Source organism: Mya arenaria, chromosome 3, assembly GCF_026914265.1.
Source record: "Mya arenaria isolate MELC-2E11 chromosome 3, ASM2691426v1".
Lineage (NCBI taxonomy): Eukaryota > Metazoa > Mollusca > Bivalvia > Myida > Myidae > Mya > Mya arenaria.
This window is the reverse complement of record NC_069124.1, coordinates 32,213,618-32,233,185: the sequence shown is the minus strand read 5'-3', so window position 1 is coordinate 32,233,185 and position 19,568 is coordinate 32,213,618. Positions and strand designations below refer to the sequence as shown.

At 34.5% G+C, this 19,568-nt stretch overlaps 1 protein-coding gene across 1 annotated transcript; it reads right to left on the bottom strand.

The window, feature by feature from the left end:
* Positions 1 to 246: 246 nt before the first annotated feature.
* LOC128228965 (chitin synthase chs-2-like) lies at positions 247 to 10,706 on the bottom strand. Its single transcript, XM_052940564.1, has 12 exons — positions 10,684 to 10,706; positions 7,574 to 7,744; positions 7,249 to 7,417; positions 6,663 to 6,803; positions 5,393 to 6,444; positions 4,955 to 5,152; positions 4,517 to 4,602; positions 4,289 to 4,388; positions 3,885 to 4,053; positions 3,007 to 3,075; positions 2,692 to 2,827; positions 247 to 2,579 (listed from the first exon to the last, which is right to left on the bottom strand). The coding sequence occupies exons 2-12, from the start codon at positions 7,741 to 7,743 to the stop codon at positions 1,087 to 1,089; spliced, it is 3,783 nt and encodes a 1,260-aa protein (XP_052796524.1). The 5' UTR covers position 7,744; positions 10,684 to 10,706; the 3' UTR covers positions 247 to 1,086.
* Positions 10,707 to 19,568: the final 8,862 nt, after the last annotated feature.

The following is a 19,568-nucleotide window of genomic DNA, read 5'->3' as shown; positions in this document are numbered from 1 at the left end:
ATTTAAAGAGTGTCTACCGTTACGATGCATAAACGGATTGGTGCTGGAAAGTAATAAAACTTCAATTTGTGTTACAGTGTTCATCTATACTTTATCATTCGACATCGTTTATTTTTAAGCAAAAACTGCAAAAATGAAAATGTTTGCACGCTTTAATGAACCATACATAATTTAAAATGAATATCAAATAAAAACAACTGCACATTTTGAGATTCAGATATAAGTATAAAGCGAAATAAAAATTAAAATGTTTCAAACATGAGTTTATTAGCTAACGTTTAGTGCTATTTTATAATAATACAGTGAAAATAACAGGGACAAGCCCAGTAGTCAAGAAAATATTTGTTAAATAAACTTTGTTTAGAGGCACAAGGCAAGTGCCCAAACGACAATGAACAAAGGACCACACGTGTTAACACCACATACATAAATACAAATACCACAAACTGACCGCACAAGCATGAAAAATAAACCATAAATAAAAAGGAACAGATAACGGATAGATACGCACATACAATATTGTTTAACGTGGATGTAGTTTTTGCTTCCAATGCTGGATATATTATCATTGTTTATTGTATCCGCTAATCTGAATTATTTCTCCCCATGAATATTGCCGTAAGTGTATTTCACTCCAGGTCTTAAAAACAACCATCAACAATAGCATTTTTTTCTATTGCGCACACATTGTATTCTGTGCCAGTAAAAACGTTTTTCCTTGAGTTTGGTTATCTAAATGAAGGTTCATCATCGCTGTCGTTATGTTCAACATTTGGCTCACTCAAATAATCAGGCGGCGGCTCATCAGATTCTACCTCTTCCCCTAAATCATGCTCAAACTCTTTCATTTGTTTCTGAAAATCTTGTGTATTTGCGCACGCTTTGTATTCTGTGGCGGTAAATATTGAATTTCCTTGATTCTTGTCTACTTGATGAAGCATCATCAGTTTCATCATAGCAGTCGTTATGATGCACAACAGGCTCACTTATATAATCAGGCGGCGGCTTATCTGATTCTTCACCTTCCCCTAAATCATGCTCTAACTCTTTCATGTGTTCTTCAAATTCTTGCGCTTTAGTCTTTGTTCATTTTAAACAGCAGCACCCAAACACCTCAGTGCTTGAAATAATATGGCAGAAAGTTTTCCATCGATGAAAAAGCATGAAGATGAATTGGATCAAAAGTAAAATTGCAAAAATTGACAGAAAAATTATTGATAATGGTTCATATTTTCCCGCGATATAAAACCTATCTAACCTTTCTTTGCTTATTTGTAATTGCAACAGAGCTAATGCTAGCATAAAGTTCAACATAAAGAAACCGTACACGCAGTTGTTCCTTAACGCCATTATTTCACTATTAAATTTTTCTTGAAGTTTCGTATTGCTTTCTAGTGGTTTCAAATACTTGTTAATAAATGTTGTCCAAAATACCTCCTCTTCTTTCTTGAGTTGAATTGTTTCAAACTTGTGTTTTGAGTCTGTTAATTGTACCTTTATCCAGTAGCTATCGTCTTTATATTCTATTTTTTCCACATCTTGTTCGCATTGTTGTCTCTCAATCTGGTCCAAAATTGAACCTTTGGAGTTAATTTCAGCGAGTTTTGCCTGCATGAAATGTTGAACAAGAGTGAAAAGCAAACGCACAAACGATTTCTTCTTTCCACTTTTTACTTCAGACTGGGTTGATTGTGATTTGGATTCACGAGTACCCCAACTGACGTCATGTAGATTGCACACGTAAAACACTGTCAGAAAAATAAATGTAGAAGGCACAGAAACGAAATAAAGCAAGCCAGGAAACAAGCATGTGAACTCTTGAGGGTGAAGCAAAGCAGATATCAGGAATACTAGACTGACAAATATGAGGAAAATCACGGTAGGAGAAAGAACTGTCTCGTTTGCGATGTTTAACATTGTGCCGATTGTTACAATAACCATTACAAATGTATATGCTGTGCTTAGTATTGCGGCTACATTGAGTTGTATTTTCTGAGACACTGTCAGGCATAAAACTGCGAACAAAACTACCGGAGTCACGGCAACGAAAAAGGCATACCATGGCGTTAAACCTAATACTGTACTGAATGACCCGGCTATCACAACAAGGACAGTTCCAGGAGCTAACACACTTGTTATAACCAGCACCAATTGATAAAGCATAAAGAAATGGTTGATTTCTCTGTTGTTTTGGACTAGTTGTTTCCAAGAATGGACCAAGTCCATCATGTTTGCCATTGTTGATGGTGACCAGCGCCGTCTTTGTACAAAAAAGTCCCAAAAGTTTTCTGGTGCAAACGTTTTTGCATCTGAGGCTGCGCAGTAGTCTATCTTGTATCCTTGTTTAAGGAGCAGGGTGCAAAGCCATCTGTCCTCGCCTTGTTCAAACTGCACAAGGTGAATTCCCTCCTCTGGCTCTCTGGTGTACGTTTTCAAGACGTTATCGTCAACTAGGGCAGATGCTCGAAATATAGAAAAGCATCCAGGACAACAGAGCACGGAACCAAAGATATGTTCGCTTGCTTTTTGAAGCCAGTGTCCGACTGCATATTCGAATTGTTGGTACCAGACCATTGGACCTTAAGTGAATTATTATTAAATGTGGATAAAAATAAATAATGTAAAACAGAAACTTATTGACAAAATGCATATCTTTTTATCAAAAGAATTGTTAAATGCTCATAGAACTACCTGATCCTATGGGATGAATTCTACCACAAACTGCTCCGACACGGCTGTTCATCTTCATGCGATCCATCATTCGTAGGACTGACTCCGGCTCAAAGTCTACATCACCGTCAAGGGTTAAAATGAATGTGTTCTTCAGCTGTTCAGTAAATCATATTTATTATAAAACACGTCAAAAATGAAATTTGGAATTGTCTTTGATTTTTTTTGCCACATAATAGTGCACAAATTTATAGAAAGTAAATGTTTTACTAAATTCCTTTGATAAATTTATATAAATGAAATCCCAAATGGCTGATAATCATTAAAATAACTTGCCATGTCTTTGAACTTTTTTGGATAGGCCTTCCCCATTTTGTACACCAAACAATAGTACATATACAGCACCTGTATTGGAAAAGAAAACTTTAAATAGAAATAAAATAGAAAAGACAGTATGAAATAAAAGTGATAAAATACAGGTTGTTTAATGCAGATAGTAGATATCAAGGTTATGGTATTTGTTGATACAATCTGACTAGTAAAACAATAAAGTTATTTAAGCAATGCGAACTAGAGGGACAAGTCAATTAATCATTAACCGTGCATGCTCTCGTGAAGTAACACACCGACAACAACAAACAACAAAATGAGACACGAACGAACTATCAAGACATAAACAACGCACACACCCACACACACCCGACACCCAAATGCACGCACACACGCAAGCACGCACGCACACACGCACACGCACACACACACACTAACAGAAACACACCCACACACACCCGACACCCAAATGCACGCACACACGCAAGCACGCACGCACACACCCACACGCGCGCGCGCGCACACACACACTAACAGAAACACCCCACACACACACACACCGACACCCAAATGTACGCACACACGCAAGCACGCACGCACACACGCACACTAACAGAAACACACCCACACACACCCGACACCCAAATGCACGTACACACGTAAGCACGCACGCAAACACGCACACACACACACACACACTAACAGAAACACACCCACACACACCCGACACCCAAATGCATGCACACACGCAAGCACGCACGCACACACGCACACGCGCGCGCGCACACACACACACATACACTAACTCATCATTGATATCAATAAATTGTTTACAATTCATGTCCAAAAAGGCTTTCCGTAGTTTTGCATATAAATATTTTTACCTGAGACCAACGTTTTCTGGCCCTTATCTTCTTCTTATCCTTCAAATGCAACGTCACCTGTCTTCCGCCTGGGAGTTCTATAAAAAGTTTTCCGCCATAAGGTGTCTGTACCATTTTTTTATGGAATTTTTTATTCCATATCACGAGCTCATTTTCTGTCAACACGGAACTGCTCGTAAAAATTCAAATACATATGATTTCCTTCGCTGTTATACGGCTGCTAAAGGTAAACCGAAGTCACAACATTTAATTTCCTTATGGAACATTCAAGCACATTTTAGCAGCATTCCTTAATAAATTTGATTTGTTTGCAAACTAACAAATACTTTTACCGATAACTTATAGTTTATGCAACTAAATACACGCCTACACTATTTTACTTCGCGAATAACGTTACTACATACCCAACAGCCTTTTGCAAACATGACATGAACCGGAGCACATATTCATTAACCTCTCGACCGTTTTTTGCTAAGCAAAATGCGTCGTCAAATACTATTTGAACTGAAATATAGAAGTTTTACTTCAATATCTTAACACATTGCGTAATTTCTTTTACAAGATGTAAATTAACATTTGTTTGATTTGAAACAAACACAAAATCCATTAAAGACTTTGCGTAGTGTACTTACCTTCAATTTCAATTTTATCAGGGTCTTGTTTTCCATCACCTTCTTCGTTGTCGGCTTCCACTCGAATGAATAAGTGCAAATCTAATCTGAAAAAAAATGTGATAAGAAAATAGGGATGGAATTCATACTTACAATGTACTGGAATTACAATGTATGCAAACTATTATAAGCTGCATATGGTATTAACAGGCTATTAAAAAGTAAATAGTTCACTGATGTAATTTATTTATGGAAGATATATAAATGGTTAATCTTCAAAACTAGCTTCACAATTTTCGCGATTTCTGAAACGTAAAACATGAAAAAACAGCATGCTGTGTTAATGAAATAACGCAACGATATTATATCAAAGAAGCAGATAAATTTCCAGAGTCGAGTCTTATTTTCCTAATCAATTACACAATGAACGATACAGAGACAAGCAAGACATTAATAAACCTGCAAATAGACTTTAGAAGCTGACACATTTCTTTGCAGGTTTCGTGCCACATTGTTACGCAGATGATGACTTTTGGAATGTCATCACTCTGTTGTATCCTGTCCGTATGGAGCTCTCCAATATCATGGTCATTTCTCCTTCGCAGGAGCATGTTCAAATCGGGAAAAAAGAAATCGTAAAGACTGCCAGAAAACAACCTATAAATGTAAAAACGTAAAAATCGACAGTCTCATTAACACATTCAAACTTTTTTATTCTTCAATACATTAATTTGCTTGATGAATTTAATTTCTATATTAGAAAACTATTTTATAAACCGTGAACACAATTCGACTGAGTACGGATAGCTTAAGGTGTAGATATATCATATTGCTAATCATATTCTTCTGAAATAAGTCTTTAGAATGTTAAAATAACTAAATTCCCTGTTATTGTACCTTTCCCGTTTTGCCATTCGCTCGACCAGAGGAACCCAGATGTACCACGTTAACGTGATTACAGCAATCGAAGCCAAAGCCCCACTCGTTATGAAAAACTGATAGTCTACAGGCATAGAACATGTCAAATCAATTCCGAATATGTACTGGATACTTTCAAGAAAGTTATTGCAGGAAAGTCTAACAACAGCATTTGTTGATAACGGCGGGGTAAGAATGAGTGGCAAGGCAAATGCAAATTGCTGCATTGACAATCGACAAGCCAACAAAGCTGTTTGAGAAATCACAAGTGAACATGCCAATATCCTAACTTCAAACTTAACGAAGTAATAAAACTCCAGTAATTGGTTAAAAATGGAATGGTTTTTCGATTCCAATGTCTCGTCATGTGGTTGCACTGGAGTCGAATTTGTTAAATTGGACGAAATGTTTCCACATAGTGTGAATTCCTCGTTTGTCAGTAATGTTTCAGCTGTTAGATTGTTTTTGTTGTTGTTTGATTCAATTAGTTTTATGTCTAAATTCAGCAAAATCGAAACGATAAACATTAAGCATGTTAACCAACGAACAGTTAATCGTATAAATTCTTGTTTATTTTCGGCATTGTACTGTTTCTCTTTTATTTTAGATTCGCGTGTCTCCGAGTCTTGGGAGTCCGATTCCGCTGTTGTTTGTTGTGTAGCATATGCAGCTCTCCTTCTTAAGCAAAGAAAATTATCCAAATAGCATAATGACTTAAATATCAAAAGAGATGGTAACGCCCATTTTAGATGCGGGTCTCTATCAAAAGGAATTAGCCACTTCATAAATACTAAAACACTCCCTGCCAGTGCCAAAACCTGGAAAACAGCTGCACAAAGTTTGAGGAAAGAACACTTTCTGATGCGACTCTTTTGTTTTAGCCGACAAATTAAAGTCAGGAACTGGCATATGCTTGGAACGATTGGTAGTGTTGTTAGAACTAAACATATCCTCAAACTGTCCAGTAATGGAAGCGCATAGATAATCAAATAGACCTCTCCGATGGTGGTCACGGCCTGCAGGATAGCTGTCTAAAAATGGTCAATAAAACATGGACTTGTATGTCTTAATTAATTTTAACTGCATATTTAAGTGTATTATTATTATTATTTAATTACATGTACTTGTTTGTATATTAAGCTTGAACATATTGACAAATAATATACATGTAATACAATTGTCATATATATTCATTTAAATCAGTTAATTCATAAACAGCAGAACAATCGATTTAGGAAGGATGACTTACCGCTATGTGACGTTTTGTCCATTTAGTCTTCTGACCTTGGAAAATAACTCTCCAAAGAATTATAAGAGATGTAAAGAATTCAAAAAATGCAATGCACACGAGAATTGAAATTGCTCGATTCTTCTTGTTTTCAATTTTAGACTAAAAAGGAAATTCAACTATAATCTTATGGATTTGATACCTAATTTTCAAACCCTATATGTAAACAAATCTGAATTGAAAGCAGGAAGTCGTTGGTTTATTATACCCCAATGGTCAACGCATTTCTGGAGAAGCAAAAAGCATTATTTAACATTAATTTGCGAACTGATCTACGCAAAAATTGTATACGTATCTATATGATATTATCATGTATGACTACCTGTGGACATTTAATACTTTTGCAGAACTGATATGTGTCGGTCGTTGATTACTAGTTTGTTTTCCACAAACTGTAACACCACACACATACTTGAAATAGTTTAATATTCTGTTAATAACTGTTATTTCCAATATGGTATAAATAATAAAAATATGTTTTCATATCAAATGTTTTTAAAATCAAGCAAAAAGGCAAACTGATTGCAACAAATGAGGTGAGTTTTACCTGTGATAGATTGTTAAGAAGGGTCAAGAAGTAAAGCTTGTGCAGTATGCCGCATGAAAGCAGCAATAGCGTCAAAACAAAAAACAGCACAACTCTGCATATTTTCAAAATTGTGCCACTGCACTTTGAGGACTTGTTTTCCTTTTTCTTAGTTTCTGTGGGAATGTTCCTGAAAAGTGAAGATGAAAGGGCTTAAAAATGATAATAAACACATTTTATCACCGGGATAATGTTGTCAAGTTTTGACTTCTGGGTTTGTCCCTTGAGTTTTCATCGAATTATATCACTTCTGTATATAATTTTCCAATATGGAAAAATGCGCTACCATATTTTTGTTATCCCTTGCAAGTGATCTTCCTCTTCTATGGCGTTCTCTTGAAGCGGGCTGATCTCTTCGCCAATCTTTCTCCGCGTGCTCTGCGGCGTGGACTGGCCAGAAGGCGGCTGCCCGGAAGGTGCCTCCTCCAGTCGTTGCTGTGTTTGCATCTCTAACATTCTAAATTTCGGTAAGAGCAGCTTGAAAGTAGTTATCTTTTAGACATTATTTTCTTAAATCCATTCCCATATTTGTTACTGCGATCACAAAACTAACCGTGATGGGGTTATGAAAGTTTGAGATGCAAACAGAAAAGACCGTACAGACATTTTATTTAGACTTGTACAACGTACATAGTTTATAATACATACATTGCTCATATATGCAGATTGTAAACTTGACCACTTATCACATCTTCTATTGTTGTTTTATATCTGTTTATAATTTGTATTATTATATTTATTTACTTTTCATTGTACGTGGGGGGTTTTCACTCGCATTCCGTTCGTTGAAATCCTCTAAAATAAACTGTTCATAGTTAGTCCATTATGTGACAATTGCGTATTTCCATTATTGATACATTTTGCTATTTGAATTTGCTGACATCTTATTTCCAATGTTGCCTTCTAGAAAAAGCATCTACACCATAGAAATAGACTATAGCAAGTCCCGCCAGTGAATAACATTTGAATTGGATATCCATTCAATACATTCTTAATTACGTGCATTCCAAATATCATATTATAAGATATTTTAAGAAACAGTCCGCATTCATATTTAATAACATGCTTAACCAACTGGATGTGCATTTTCTAGTGTTTAGCTATTCTTTTTCTTATGGAAGTGCAAATGTTAAGAAGTATTTGATAATGAATTGTGTATTTCTTTGTTTTGACATAACTTCTCAAATATCGTTTTTAACTGATAAGTTTCATTAAGGCATTTATTTATTTTGTTTTTAAAACACAATATTGTGATTTTTTTCTTCAAAAACACCTAGTACTCTTAAATGCTGCATGTATGTGGGTGAAAGATCCAGTACTGATCCAAAACATGACAGTATATTTAACTGTCCTCGAAACCAATAAAAAAAAATTCTTATCTAAAGCTCACTTTTCGTGTATGTTTTTATGGCATCTATAATAGTAACTTTGGGAAAAGCTAAGCCTCTTAGACATGCAAAACAATTCCCACGTCACCAAGTCATTGTTATGTATTGTTATGTTATATATGTTTGTTATTAATGTCGGACAATAGCTCATTGAGCTTATGTTTTTATTTGTTATCATATACCCGACTTTAAATAAAGATTCTTGTATCATGTATGTAATACCCCGAACAAAAGGTGTCCATGAATATAAAAAAAAAGAAAAAAGTCAAGCCTAAGACTTGTATCAGATTTATTTACTTTCCTGTGTTGGCTTTTGTTAGGTTTACAAAGAATGCATAAAGGACTGATGACTTGAGGGAAGTGAAATGTTCTATTCTTTTTATGCTCTAAATATTTGTAGTTAAGTAAGGTTTAAACTAAAATGTTATGGCAGGGTGCTGCAACCTGTTCTTTTTATGTAATAATAGTACCTTTCTGTCCTCATGAAGACTAGCATGAGCACCTTTCTGCCCTCATATAATTAAATTCTTAAGCTAATCAAATATTTCTTTTTTATTAAAACTTAGATATGATTATAAATTCAGTTGAAACCTAATAATACTTGAATTAAATAATACTTCAATTAAGCACAATTCCTATCATATTCTGTGAAATGCATAATGTTTAAAATCTTCCCAATTACCCCCAAAATACCCTATCACTTTTCTGCAGCACCCTGTAAAAAACCTGGCTGAAGCCACAGCCTATCGGGTTAGTGATGGGCACCTTGGCAACGAGACCACTCTCGGCCTCTTATAACATAACCAACTTTTCTATTTTAATAATATCTGCACAGGTGTAAAGTGTCTTGCAAAATAAACCACATTTCTTGTTTTAACCAATATACGATTAATATATTTCCAAAATGTAGAATACCGATCATTCAAATGTTTCTCCAAGCTTTCGTGAGTATTTGTTCCCCTTCTTTGATCTGTGAGTCGTAAGAGTTCAGATAGTCTTTGAAAAATATGTTGAGTTCAATTATTTTAGTTGAATGGAGTGGGTAGCTTTTTGAAAGGTTAATAACACTCCATTTTGATACTTGTATACGAGCCCTAATAAAGGGGATCAAGTCGCTTAAAGCGAAATTTGAGACGTAAACATTGTAACACGTATCAGTCGCTGTTTTTTTTTAAACGCGTTGCAGAAAGTTTGAATAGAAAAAATAAGTATTTTCTTAAAACAATTTTCTGCCTATAATTTTGTAATTGCGATGTATATTTACTATAATCCCATGCCGAAACCGAAATACCACCGAGAGCTACTTAGGTTTTGCTATTTTTATGACAAGAAGTCACGGGGGCAGATTTACCCGACCTCCAGACATAGGGCAATTTTTTAACAAAATAATTTTATTACATTGTTGAATATATTTGTATTTTAATGTTAGTTCTTCATTGTTTTATTGTCTAGTTTAATTGTTAGGTGACCTAGATTCATAAGTGTAAACTATGTCAGAAGAGAGACTTAATTATGGTTAATTCTCAATTATGTGATTTACTCACTGTTTATGCATTTCAACACTTCTTATTTTGTATGTATGTTATGCATTTCTGTAGCTCATATGCTTATTGACTTTGTTCAATATATTCTGCGATAAATACTGGTAAAACCAAACTATGTTTTAATTCATATAGATTTGTGAATAAAATAGATTCTTATATTATATTTCATGTGGACTTAATTATGTGGTCTTGTAAAATAGCAGGATCAGCGAAGATATTGCAATCCTTAGGGCTTGACAGTATGTGAGTCTTGTAATATTTATTATAAATGAAACATTAAACAGTCTTTATTTTTAATCTTATGATGTACTTGTACTTAAATATTTCGATTAACTTCCTACAAGGTTATATTAAGTGGGTAGGGTATGTTCGTTTAAAATTAAATGTGCAAGTTTTTTAAATGATAGTTAAGTTGTCATGAATTGCAAACGTTATTTATGCTAGGTATATCAATGTTTTACTACCTGAGATAAGCTCCAGGTGGCGCTCTTGATTTACGTCACTAGCTAGGTCGTCTGATAATAAACAATAATACATGTATATTTATATTTTATGTCTGAAAAATGAGTTTTATTTAATATTTAGAACAATTCAATTTTAACAATACGTCAGGTAATGGTTTATTAGTGTTTTTTTTGTATTGCTTGTTGTAAAATGTGATAAACTTACATTCGAAAATTGTCAAAATTATATATTTGTTTGTGTACCGAATTCGGCGGAATTCTGCCAGGCTTTGGGATTCAGATATATTCTGGAAAAAATATTTATTATTAGGAACTAAATTGATGTGAAAGGCATTTTGGCATATTTTAGTATAAAAAAATAGATAAAAGAAATTAATTACTGTATCTTTTTATTGGTCTTCTCATCAGATTGTACCTCAGAAAATAATTTATGGTAGTCAGATAGTACTACATGATCTGTTTAATGTACAATTTATGATATTAATACTATAAATTTATTATGAAATAGCATAATTGAATATACTTGTGATATGAATAGCAAAAACATTAAAAGGAAATATCAAAATACTTGTATTTGTGTTTTTATGATATCAGTTTGATAATTTACTTTCGAAAATTTGACATGTTGTTTTAAAAACAGTGACTGAACAATGAACAGTGGAAAACTAACTGTGATAAATTAGCATGCGATGATTGTTTATTTTATGTTTTATATTCATTTTATTTTTAGATATTTTAATTTATCTTACTTCATGTCATGTGTTTTATTTGCTTTAACGATGTATTTAGCTTAATTATTTATTTTTCTTTGTTTATTTCAAATTAAGTATGTTTGATGTCTAGATAGTATTATATCTTTAAATTATTTAAAATATTTTATCGTTGTATTGTACAACGCCATTGAGTATTTTATGTAAAAATAGGCGTTTAATCAAATAAACAAGTTTCAAGTTTCAAGTTTCAAGTTTCAATTAACGGAATGCCTCGGATAGGCTTTAACGCTACCAGAGAATAATATGTTAAAGTATCAATGTCGCCTCAATTTTTGGTGGCAGCGGTGAAAATTAAAAGAAAACTGACGCTTTTTGGAGCATTTTATTAGTACTTTGGATATCTTTGTACAACAAAAAGATGATGGTTCTCAAAAAAAAGTTTTGTTTTTGTTGCTGTGTAGAAAGATGGATAGAGGAAGAGAAATGGTTTTAACGAGACACAGGGCTCGAGAAGAAATGTAGGGTGATAGTGCTCATAGTTTAGAGAGCGAAAGACATATTAATAGGAGGGAAATACATGTTAATGGTGGCAAAGGCATGAACGAGATACGTGTTGATGAACATAGGAGAAAGTATGATGAATATATATTATAATAATAAAATACAGATATTGAATACATTAGCAGGGATGATGTAGTAAAAAAAAATGGAAAAAAGGCAAATACATAGTGAAGTTGTTAATCAGAGTATCAGTAACATAGATACATATTAGAGCTAGTTTGGAAAGTCCATTGGTAAATGTTACACAAAAACTAACAAAGGCACTTAGGAACAAACATACATGCACGCACGCACGCACGCACGCACGCACGCACGCACACACACACACACACATACATACATACATACATAGGGTCATGCATCAAGATCTAAAATATATTCAAAATCTAACATTAGAAACAGACATAGATATAAATCAGAAGGTGAGACAGATACAGATTCTGATGCTTTTTTATCAACTTCATTAGTCCTTTAAGTAAGGGCAGTCCAAAGTTAAGTTTTCAAAAGTGTTGGATGGGTTGATATATGATAAAGCTAGAGTTCATGTAGAGTTCATAAAGGAGCCTAAAGACAATGATGAGGCAGTTTCTTACTCGGTTTGTTTTCAAGAAACAAAACATAGGTCAAAAACAACTGATCAGATAGCAAGATGTATGCATGAAAATGATAATAGTGAAAGTGAGAGTGAAAGTGAAGTAGAAGAATGATTTCTTGTAAAAATAAGAAAATAATTATAACAAAAGAAAACGCATCTTCTCAAAACACTGAGTCAGGTGACTTAGAAAAATTAAGAGAAATTGTTAGGGAGGAGCTCAAAGCTATGTCTTTACATACAGAAAATGAGCAAAACAGACAAAACAGGTATTATAAGAAAATTCAGAACAATTATCAGGCAAACCCAACACATGGAAATAATAAAATGACAAAAGCATGTTTGTTTTTCTGCAGTGGGGTCAAAATAGGCAGAATAGGCAGACTGAGTAAAGTGCAGCAGGTCAAAGTCAGCAAACATTTCATAGGGGTCAATTTCAAGGAAAATGCAATGGAGCGCAACATTAAAACTGTTAGGGGCTGGTCTTGATGGTGGCATACAGTCCATATTGATATAGATTACAAAAATAAAGTCAGGCGAGGCTTTCAAGCTGGTAGTATGTACATATTTGGGAAACTACTGAATATTCCAGTTAATTTTGTGGTTGATACTAATACTGAGCAAACTGTTATTTCAGATAATATATTCAATCAGATAAATAGTAAATAATAGCCTGAATTTATTCAAAAAGGGACTGTTATCACATTGATAGTTTAAGGGTCAGTAAAATGGTTATTGTTGCAGATATCAAAAATGATCCTTTTAGGTATGGATATACTAAAAGGGGTGGATAGTAAACCTGCTGATATTCTGTTAAGTCAAGGTAAAATTATACATAATGGAGTAACTATTTAATGCCAACAGTATACAGACATGAAATTGAGGAAGGTCACATCAGCAGATCATTACGTTATGCAAGGTCATACTGAACAAATTATAGATGCATTCGTTGAGAGTTCTGAAATGGAGGATGAAAGAAAGAATGCAGATATGATAGTTGAGCCTGCTAATGCATCTCTAGAAAACCATCCAGTTTTGGTGGCAGCTAGTTTAGTAAACATAAACATGGATCAAATATCGTCCTTGAAGACCACAATTTTCATTAGCGTTAATGGTCACTTAATTTAGGCTTTGTTGTTGCGTGATAGGTTGATTGGTTTAAACAGTATTTTTTTTCAAAATAACATTATAATGATATACACATTTGTAGCATATATAATATTAAATGGTTGTCGGAAATATTGATACATGGAAGGTATACAAATGAAATATGCACAAAACAAGTTAATTTGACAGAATTGAGCAGGACGCTATAGTAGCTTATACTATGCCTCGCTTCTGACAATCTTTCAAGCTGCTTGAAATGGTGTAAATGTTGTTATTGTTTGTATATTTATTTAATCGTTATAATTTGATGGATTATGTGGAAGATGAGACGTCAAAAATGCGCATAGGGTATGAAAGAGAGTAGTGTAAAGAGCAGGAAGAGGGGGGGTATGGATAGGTCAGGTCAGTTGTAAAGTCGAGGTTGTTCTAATTTATCTAAAGGAGATTAAAAACGTTTAGTTTGGCGAATGAAGTGTTGAACGTGATTAAATATCATTGAGTTTGTCTGGTCCGTGGCGTTTTTGGATCCAAACAATAGAACTTGAAGTGACAAAGGACCTATAGCAGGCAATTGGTCGAATAGGTGATGCCTTTGTGCATGATATAAGGGACAGGTGAAAAAGAAATGGTAGGTGTCCTCAATTTCACCACATTGGCAAATAGGGCTATTGATAGTGTTTTTTTGAGAACAAATGTTCATTAAGATTACTACAATGCATCTGCAACCTTGCATGTGTGACACACAATTTGCGTTCACCCTCATAGTAGAATTGGGGAACTGTTTGTTTATTCTTGTTACGGTTAAACTTAAAAGAGTGCAAGGATGGAGAGGAACGAACTGTTTCCGGAAGTGCATTCCACGACGATATTGTAGTTGGTAGAAATGAATTCGATAACAGTTGAGTTTTACAAGTAATATTACGAAGGTTAACAGAATTCCGAAGATTGTAGGAGGTTGTATCACCAACTCGGGACGGAGTAAGTGAAGTGAGATAGGCAGGTGTAGGGAGATGAAACATCTTGTAAAAGAGTGTGAGTTTATGTTTCCTTCTTCTCTCATTCAGGTGAACATTGTCCATAAAGATGGGTGGATGTGCCTGTCTGTTTGTTTTTCGAGAGATAAGATGTGATTCAATTTTCGCCGGGTCGAATGATACAAGCCACCTTTCTGCCCACATATGGATCTTTTTCATGTCATCATTTAATTGCTGAGCAGCAGACAAGGGGTCATCGACAATGATATACACGGTAGTATCATCTGCAAAAGACGTATGGGTGAATTTATTTTACGAACGATATCATTTATGTAGACAAGGAAGAGTAAGGGACCAAGGATTGAACCTTGCGGAACTCCGGCAGATATTGAAACCGTATCAGACATAGTACAAGACATGACAACGCACTGTTTTCTATCACTGAGATAATCAGTAAGCAATAATAATAGGGGACCAGAAATACCACTTTCTCTAAGTTTGAAAATGAGGGCTTCTTGCCATACGCGATCAAAGGGTTTTGAGATGTCACAGAATACTGCTCGTACTTCTTTACCCTCATCTAGAGCGAGGCAGAATGAGTGATAAATAGATACAAGCTGATTAACTGTGGAATCCTTAGGAACAAAACCTGACTGAAATGGTGTAAGAAAGTCGCTTTGACGGAAGAATATGAACATGTATTTACGAAAATTCTTTCTAGAACCTTACTTATAACACTCAAAAGGGATATTGGACGGTAATTACAGACGTCTTGGGGATCTGACTTCTTAAAAATCGGGCATACATGAGCCAGTTTCCACTGGCTAGGTACCTTACCAGAACGAAGAGAGTAGTTAAAAAGGTCTCGAAGGGGCAGTGAGATTTTGGTTGCTATCTCCCTTAGTACATAACTGTTTATAGAGTCCGGTCCTGTTGCTTTACCAGTCTTCAGAACCTTTATTGAGTCAAGAACATCTTGATTGGAAATATCGAAATCCTGCATGCAAAGGGCATCAGAGACAGTGGGAAGAGGTGTGTTAGGTATAGTAAGAAGGGTCTGTGATTGGAAAAAGTTGTTCAGAAGATTTGCCTTGTCAGTGTTTAATTCGTAGACGGTGCCGTTGTGGATGAGAGGGGGAATGTGCTGTGATGTCGACGTAGGACTCGTAAATTTTTTAAAGGTTTTCCAAAAGTCTGTTGAGGAGAGGGTATTATCTCGTAGTAGGGTAGCAAGTTTTTCAAAATGTGTTTGTTTGGCAGTTCTTATAATATGGTTGGCATCATTGCGTATCATCCTATAAGCTCGCCAGTTATGTTCATTATTCGAGAATCAGGCTCTTCTATATGCTCTTTGTCTTTGGCGGAATAACTTACGAATTTCATTATGAAACCAGGGAGGGTCCTGAGTGCGAATCGTAATAAACTTTGACGGTATACATATTTCACAAAATGTCATAAGTTGATTAGTGAAATTATTAGCGTACATATCGATATTTGTGTGTAAACATGAACTCCAGTCAAAAGATGACACAAGCGATCGAAGTTCGACATAATCCCCTTGTGAATATTTCCAGACTTTTCGTTTAAATGTTGATCCGACCGTTTTGTTAAATTTCAATATGCAATAAATAGGGCAGTGATACCGAACTAACTGATCCAGAAATGACTCCCCTACACCACATTTTAAAACAATATCTGATAATGAAACTAAGAATAAGCCGAGAAGAGATTCTGAGTTTTCGGTAAAATGAGGAGCGTTTCGAATGACTTGTGATAGACTGAACTGTTGACATACGAACTCAATCTTTTGTCCAGATAATGATTTATTCATATCGAGATTGAAATCACCTGTAATAACTATGTCTTTAATACCAGTATCAACCGCCAGTGATATTGAGTTGGTAATGGATTCAAGAGCATATGAACTGGAATTAGGAGGTCTGTAAAAAGTACCCAAAAGAAGACGTTTAGTTTAATGCGTAATTCGAGCCAAAGACATTCTACATCATTAACTTCAAGATCACGTCGCTCTAATACAAATATATCTGATTTGATGCAGTCAATGACACCTCCATGTGGGTCAGTAGGTCTGTCGATCTCGTCTAAAAGGTTTATGAAAGGCAGGAAAATGCAACTCAGAAGATTCAACATTAGGCGTGAGCCATGTTTCAGTAAAAGCTAAGACATCAAAGTTATGTAAGTCTTTTTTCCCGTAAAAACTCTGCACATTGTAATGTACTATACTTAAACTGCCATGGACCGCACTAGAAGCTTCGGAAGAGGAGGTCGATAGAGATGATATAGGACCGGGATTTTCATGAACATCACCGGAAAGGAGTAAAAGCATGGACAACCAACATATTAATTCAAAATGAGTTAAATATTTAGTACCTTTTGCTTGAGCTTGATAAAAACAGAACAAACCGACCCTCATCCTATATGTGCCTATTTCAATAGACATTTAAAATCATGTTATACCGGGATCAAACAGCTCTCTGAATGAGGGATATCTACATACTACCTGACCTGTACCACGGGAAAATAGGGAATAGAAAGAGGGAAGGAAAGATGTATAAGAAAAGTACTTGTTTAACATAACTAGTACCTTAAAGTTGAAAGTTCCCTTAAATAGTTAGGGTTTGGGTAAATTTTATTAAGTATTTATGTAGTGATAAAATGTGTAACGCAAAAGCGAACATTATAGTAAAACTACAAGTAATATTTGAAAAGTTATTAACAAGATAATTTAGGTTAACAGCTTCTTAGAGTATATTCCATGTTTTCGGTTTGTTATCGGACGCGACTTTATAAAAAACAAAACCGAATGCGTGCGACTTTTCCGATCAAATTTCAATGTTATTCTTAAAGGAGGAACTACCTTAAACTCTTGAAATTGCTGAAAATCAGATACAAAGCAAATACTGCAAGCGGTTTCTCCATATCATTTGTGAATCATAAAATATATAAGTTAACAACGCGAAATATTTAATAAAACATCAATATTGCCACAAGAAAGGAAAATATGCTCTACTGAAAGTTATTTTTACCGAAATTGCAAATGATTCATTGCGACCGGGTATGTGCCTTTAATGTGTCAACAGGTGTGCACGCTTTTCTCCGGGCAGGCGAGGTGCAAAATAACGTCAAATCGACCTACATATAATTTTATCAATGGGTCTTTACTGATGCATACGGATTAATTTACGAAATTTAATCTCTTTTAGGACATAACTACTAGATGCCTACTATCTTTTAAAGTGGAATATGTGGTCATTTGGAATAAAAGTGAATTAATTATTTGTTTTATTTGTAAAGTGTTTAAGAAGTGAAGTGGCATACTCAGTCCAATGGAAGATGTTAAAAGAGAATATGTAGTCAGTAGTGTGAGTTGATATTAGCGTGTTTTGCAATCTAAGTGATTTATTTTAATATAAATTCATAATAAGAATAGGTTGTTTGACATTATCACGTGGTGTTATCAATGTATTGTAAAAAGATCAATATCCATCACTATTGTATAAGTCCTGGTGGCCTAGTGGTAAAGGAGTCGGTTTTCTTTTTGTTTTTACTAAACCGGCGTGGGTTCGCACCCCACTAAAACCAAAATACTTTTTATACTGAAATTGTATTTTTTTCTGCAATTTAGATGTCATAGAGTAAAATAATGATAAATAAGGTGTTTTCAGGTGTATTACAGGGAAAACTAAATTTTGGTCCAAAAACATGAGCGAATATCTTTAAAATGTTGATGCTTTTTTGCTTTTTTTTAATACGGATTTATTTTGGTTCGTTCCTTCCCGAGTACAAAACAGGTACAATGACCTGTCATATAACAGTTTACTTATTACAATACATGATACCTCAAAGGGTGGACTCAGAGGATATAGATTCATATGATATATACCAATCGCATGTGTTGACATAAATATTTGCAAATATGGTGTAATTAGTTACTTGTAAATTAATACGGACAGTCAAATTGGTTGTGTATTGACCTTGTATTTCAGTAATTCAAGGGTGCTGATCATGGGAAAATGTTGCAAATAGACATTATGTGAGGAGGAATGTGATTCCTATTCCTGAAATGAAATTCAAAGAATACGTTTTGGTGAAATGAAATACAGAACTCTTCGTATACGATTACTATATTGCCGTATTTATTATTACTGATGTGTATGGTTGTGAATTATTAAAATCAATTATGTAATACACATTAATGTATTATGTTTCCATTAATTGTGCATGTAATGTAATAAGATGCATATTAATTATAAGTGTACTGTTGTTATGTGTATATCACACAATGCCTTGTTTTAGCTTACGTGAATTGTACTTAATGACTGCTTATATCAGACTTATATTAAGATATAGATATTTGATTTGGTATACGAACAAAACATTGTTTGCAGTTTAAAACTTCATGCAAGCGTTATGCAATCCGATATATAATAGTATAGTTTGACGAACAATAAGCGCAGTGTAAACGATCCGTTGGTATAATTCCTTTCAGACAATGTTAAACTCAATGTATGCTTTATTTTCATATTTGTAATTATTATGTGCCTTCATAAAGCCTTGTTATACTTTGTATTAATAATTTCCTCGTGTTTGTAAATTCTGAGTGCATTGAGTGTATGAATAAACTTGTTGGTCTTTATGCCAATGACTTGCATGACAGTATTGAAAAACGTTTAAGATATACGCAACAGATAAAATACCGCAGGCCTCGATCGCCTTTAAAGTGGCTCGGTCATGCTTTGTAAAATGCACTTTTTTAATTACGAAATAAAATGTGACAACTCATAAGGAGAGTTAAATCAACAATACCAAAAGCTGGAACCCTTCAGCAAATGCTGGTATTTGCTCAAATATCGTCTTTGAAGACCACAATTTTCTTTAGCGTTTATAACGCGATTGAAAATTATTTATGGCTGTGGT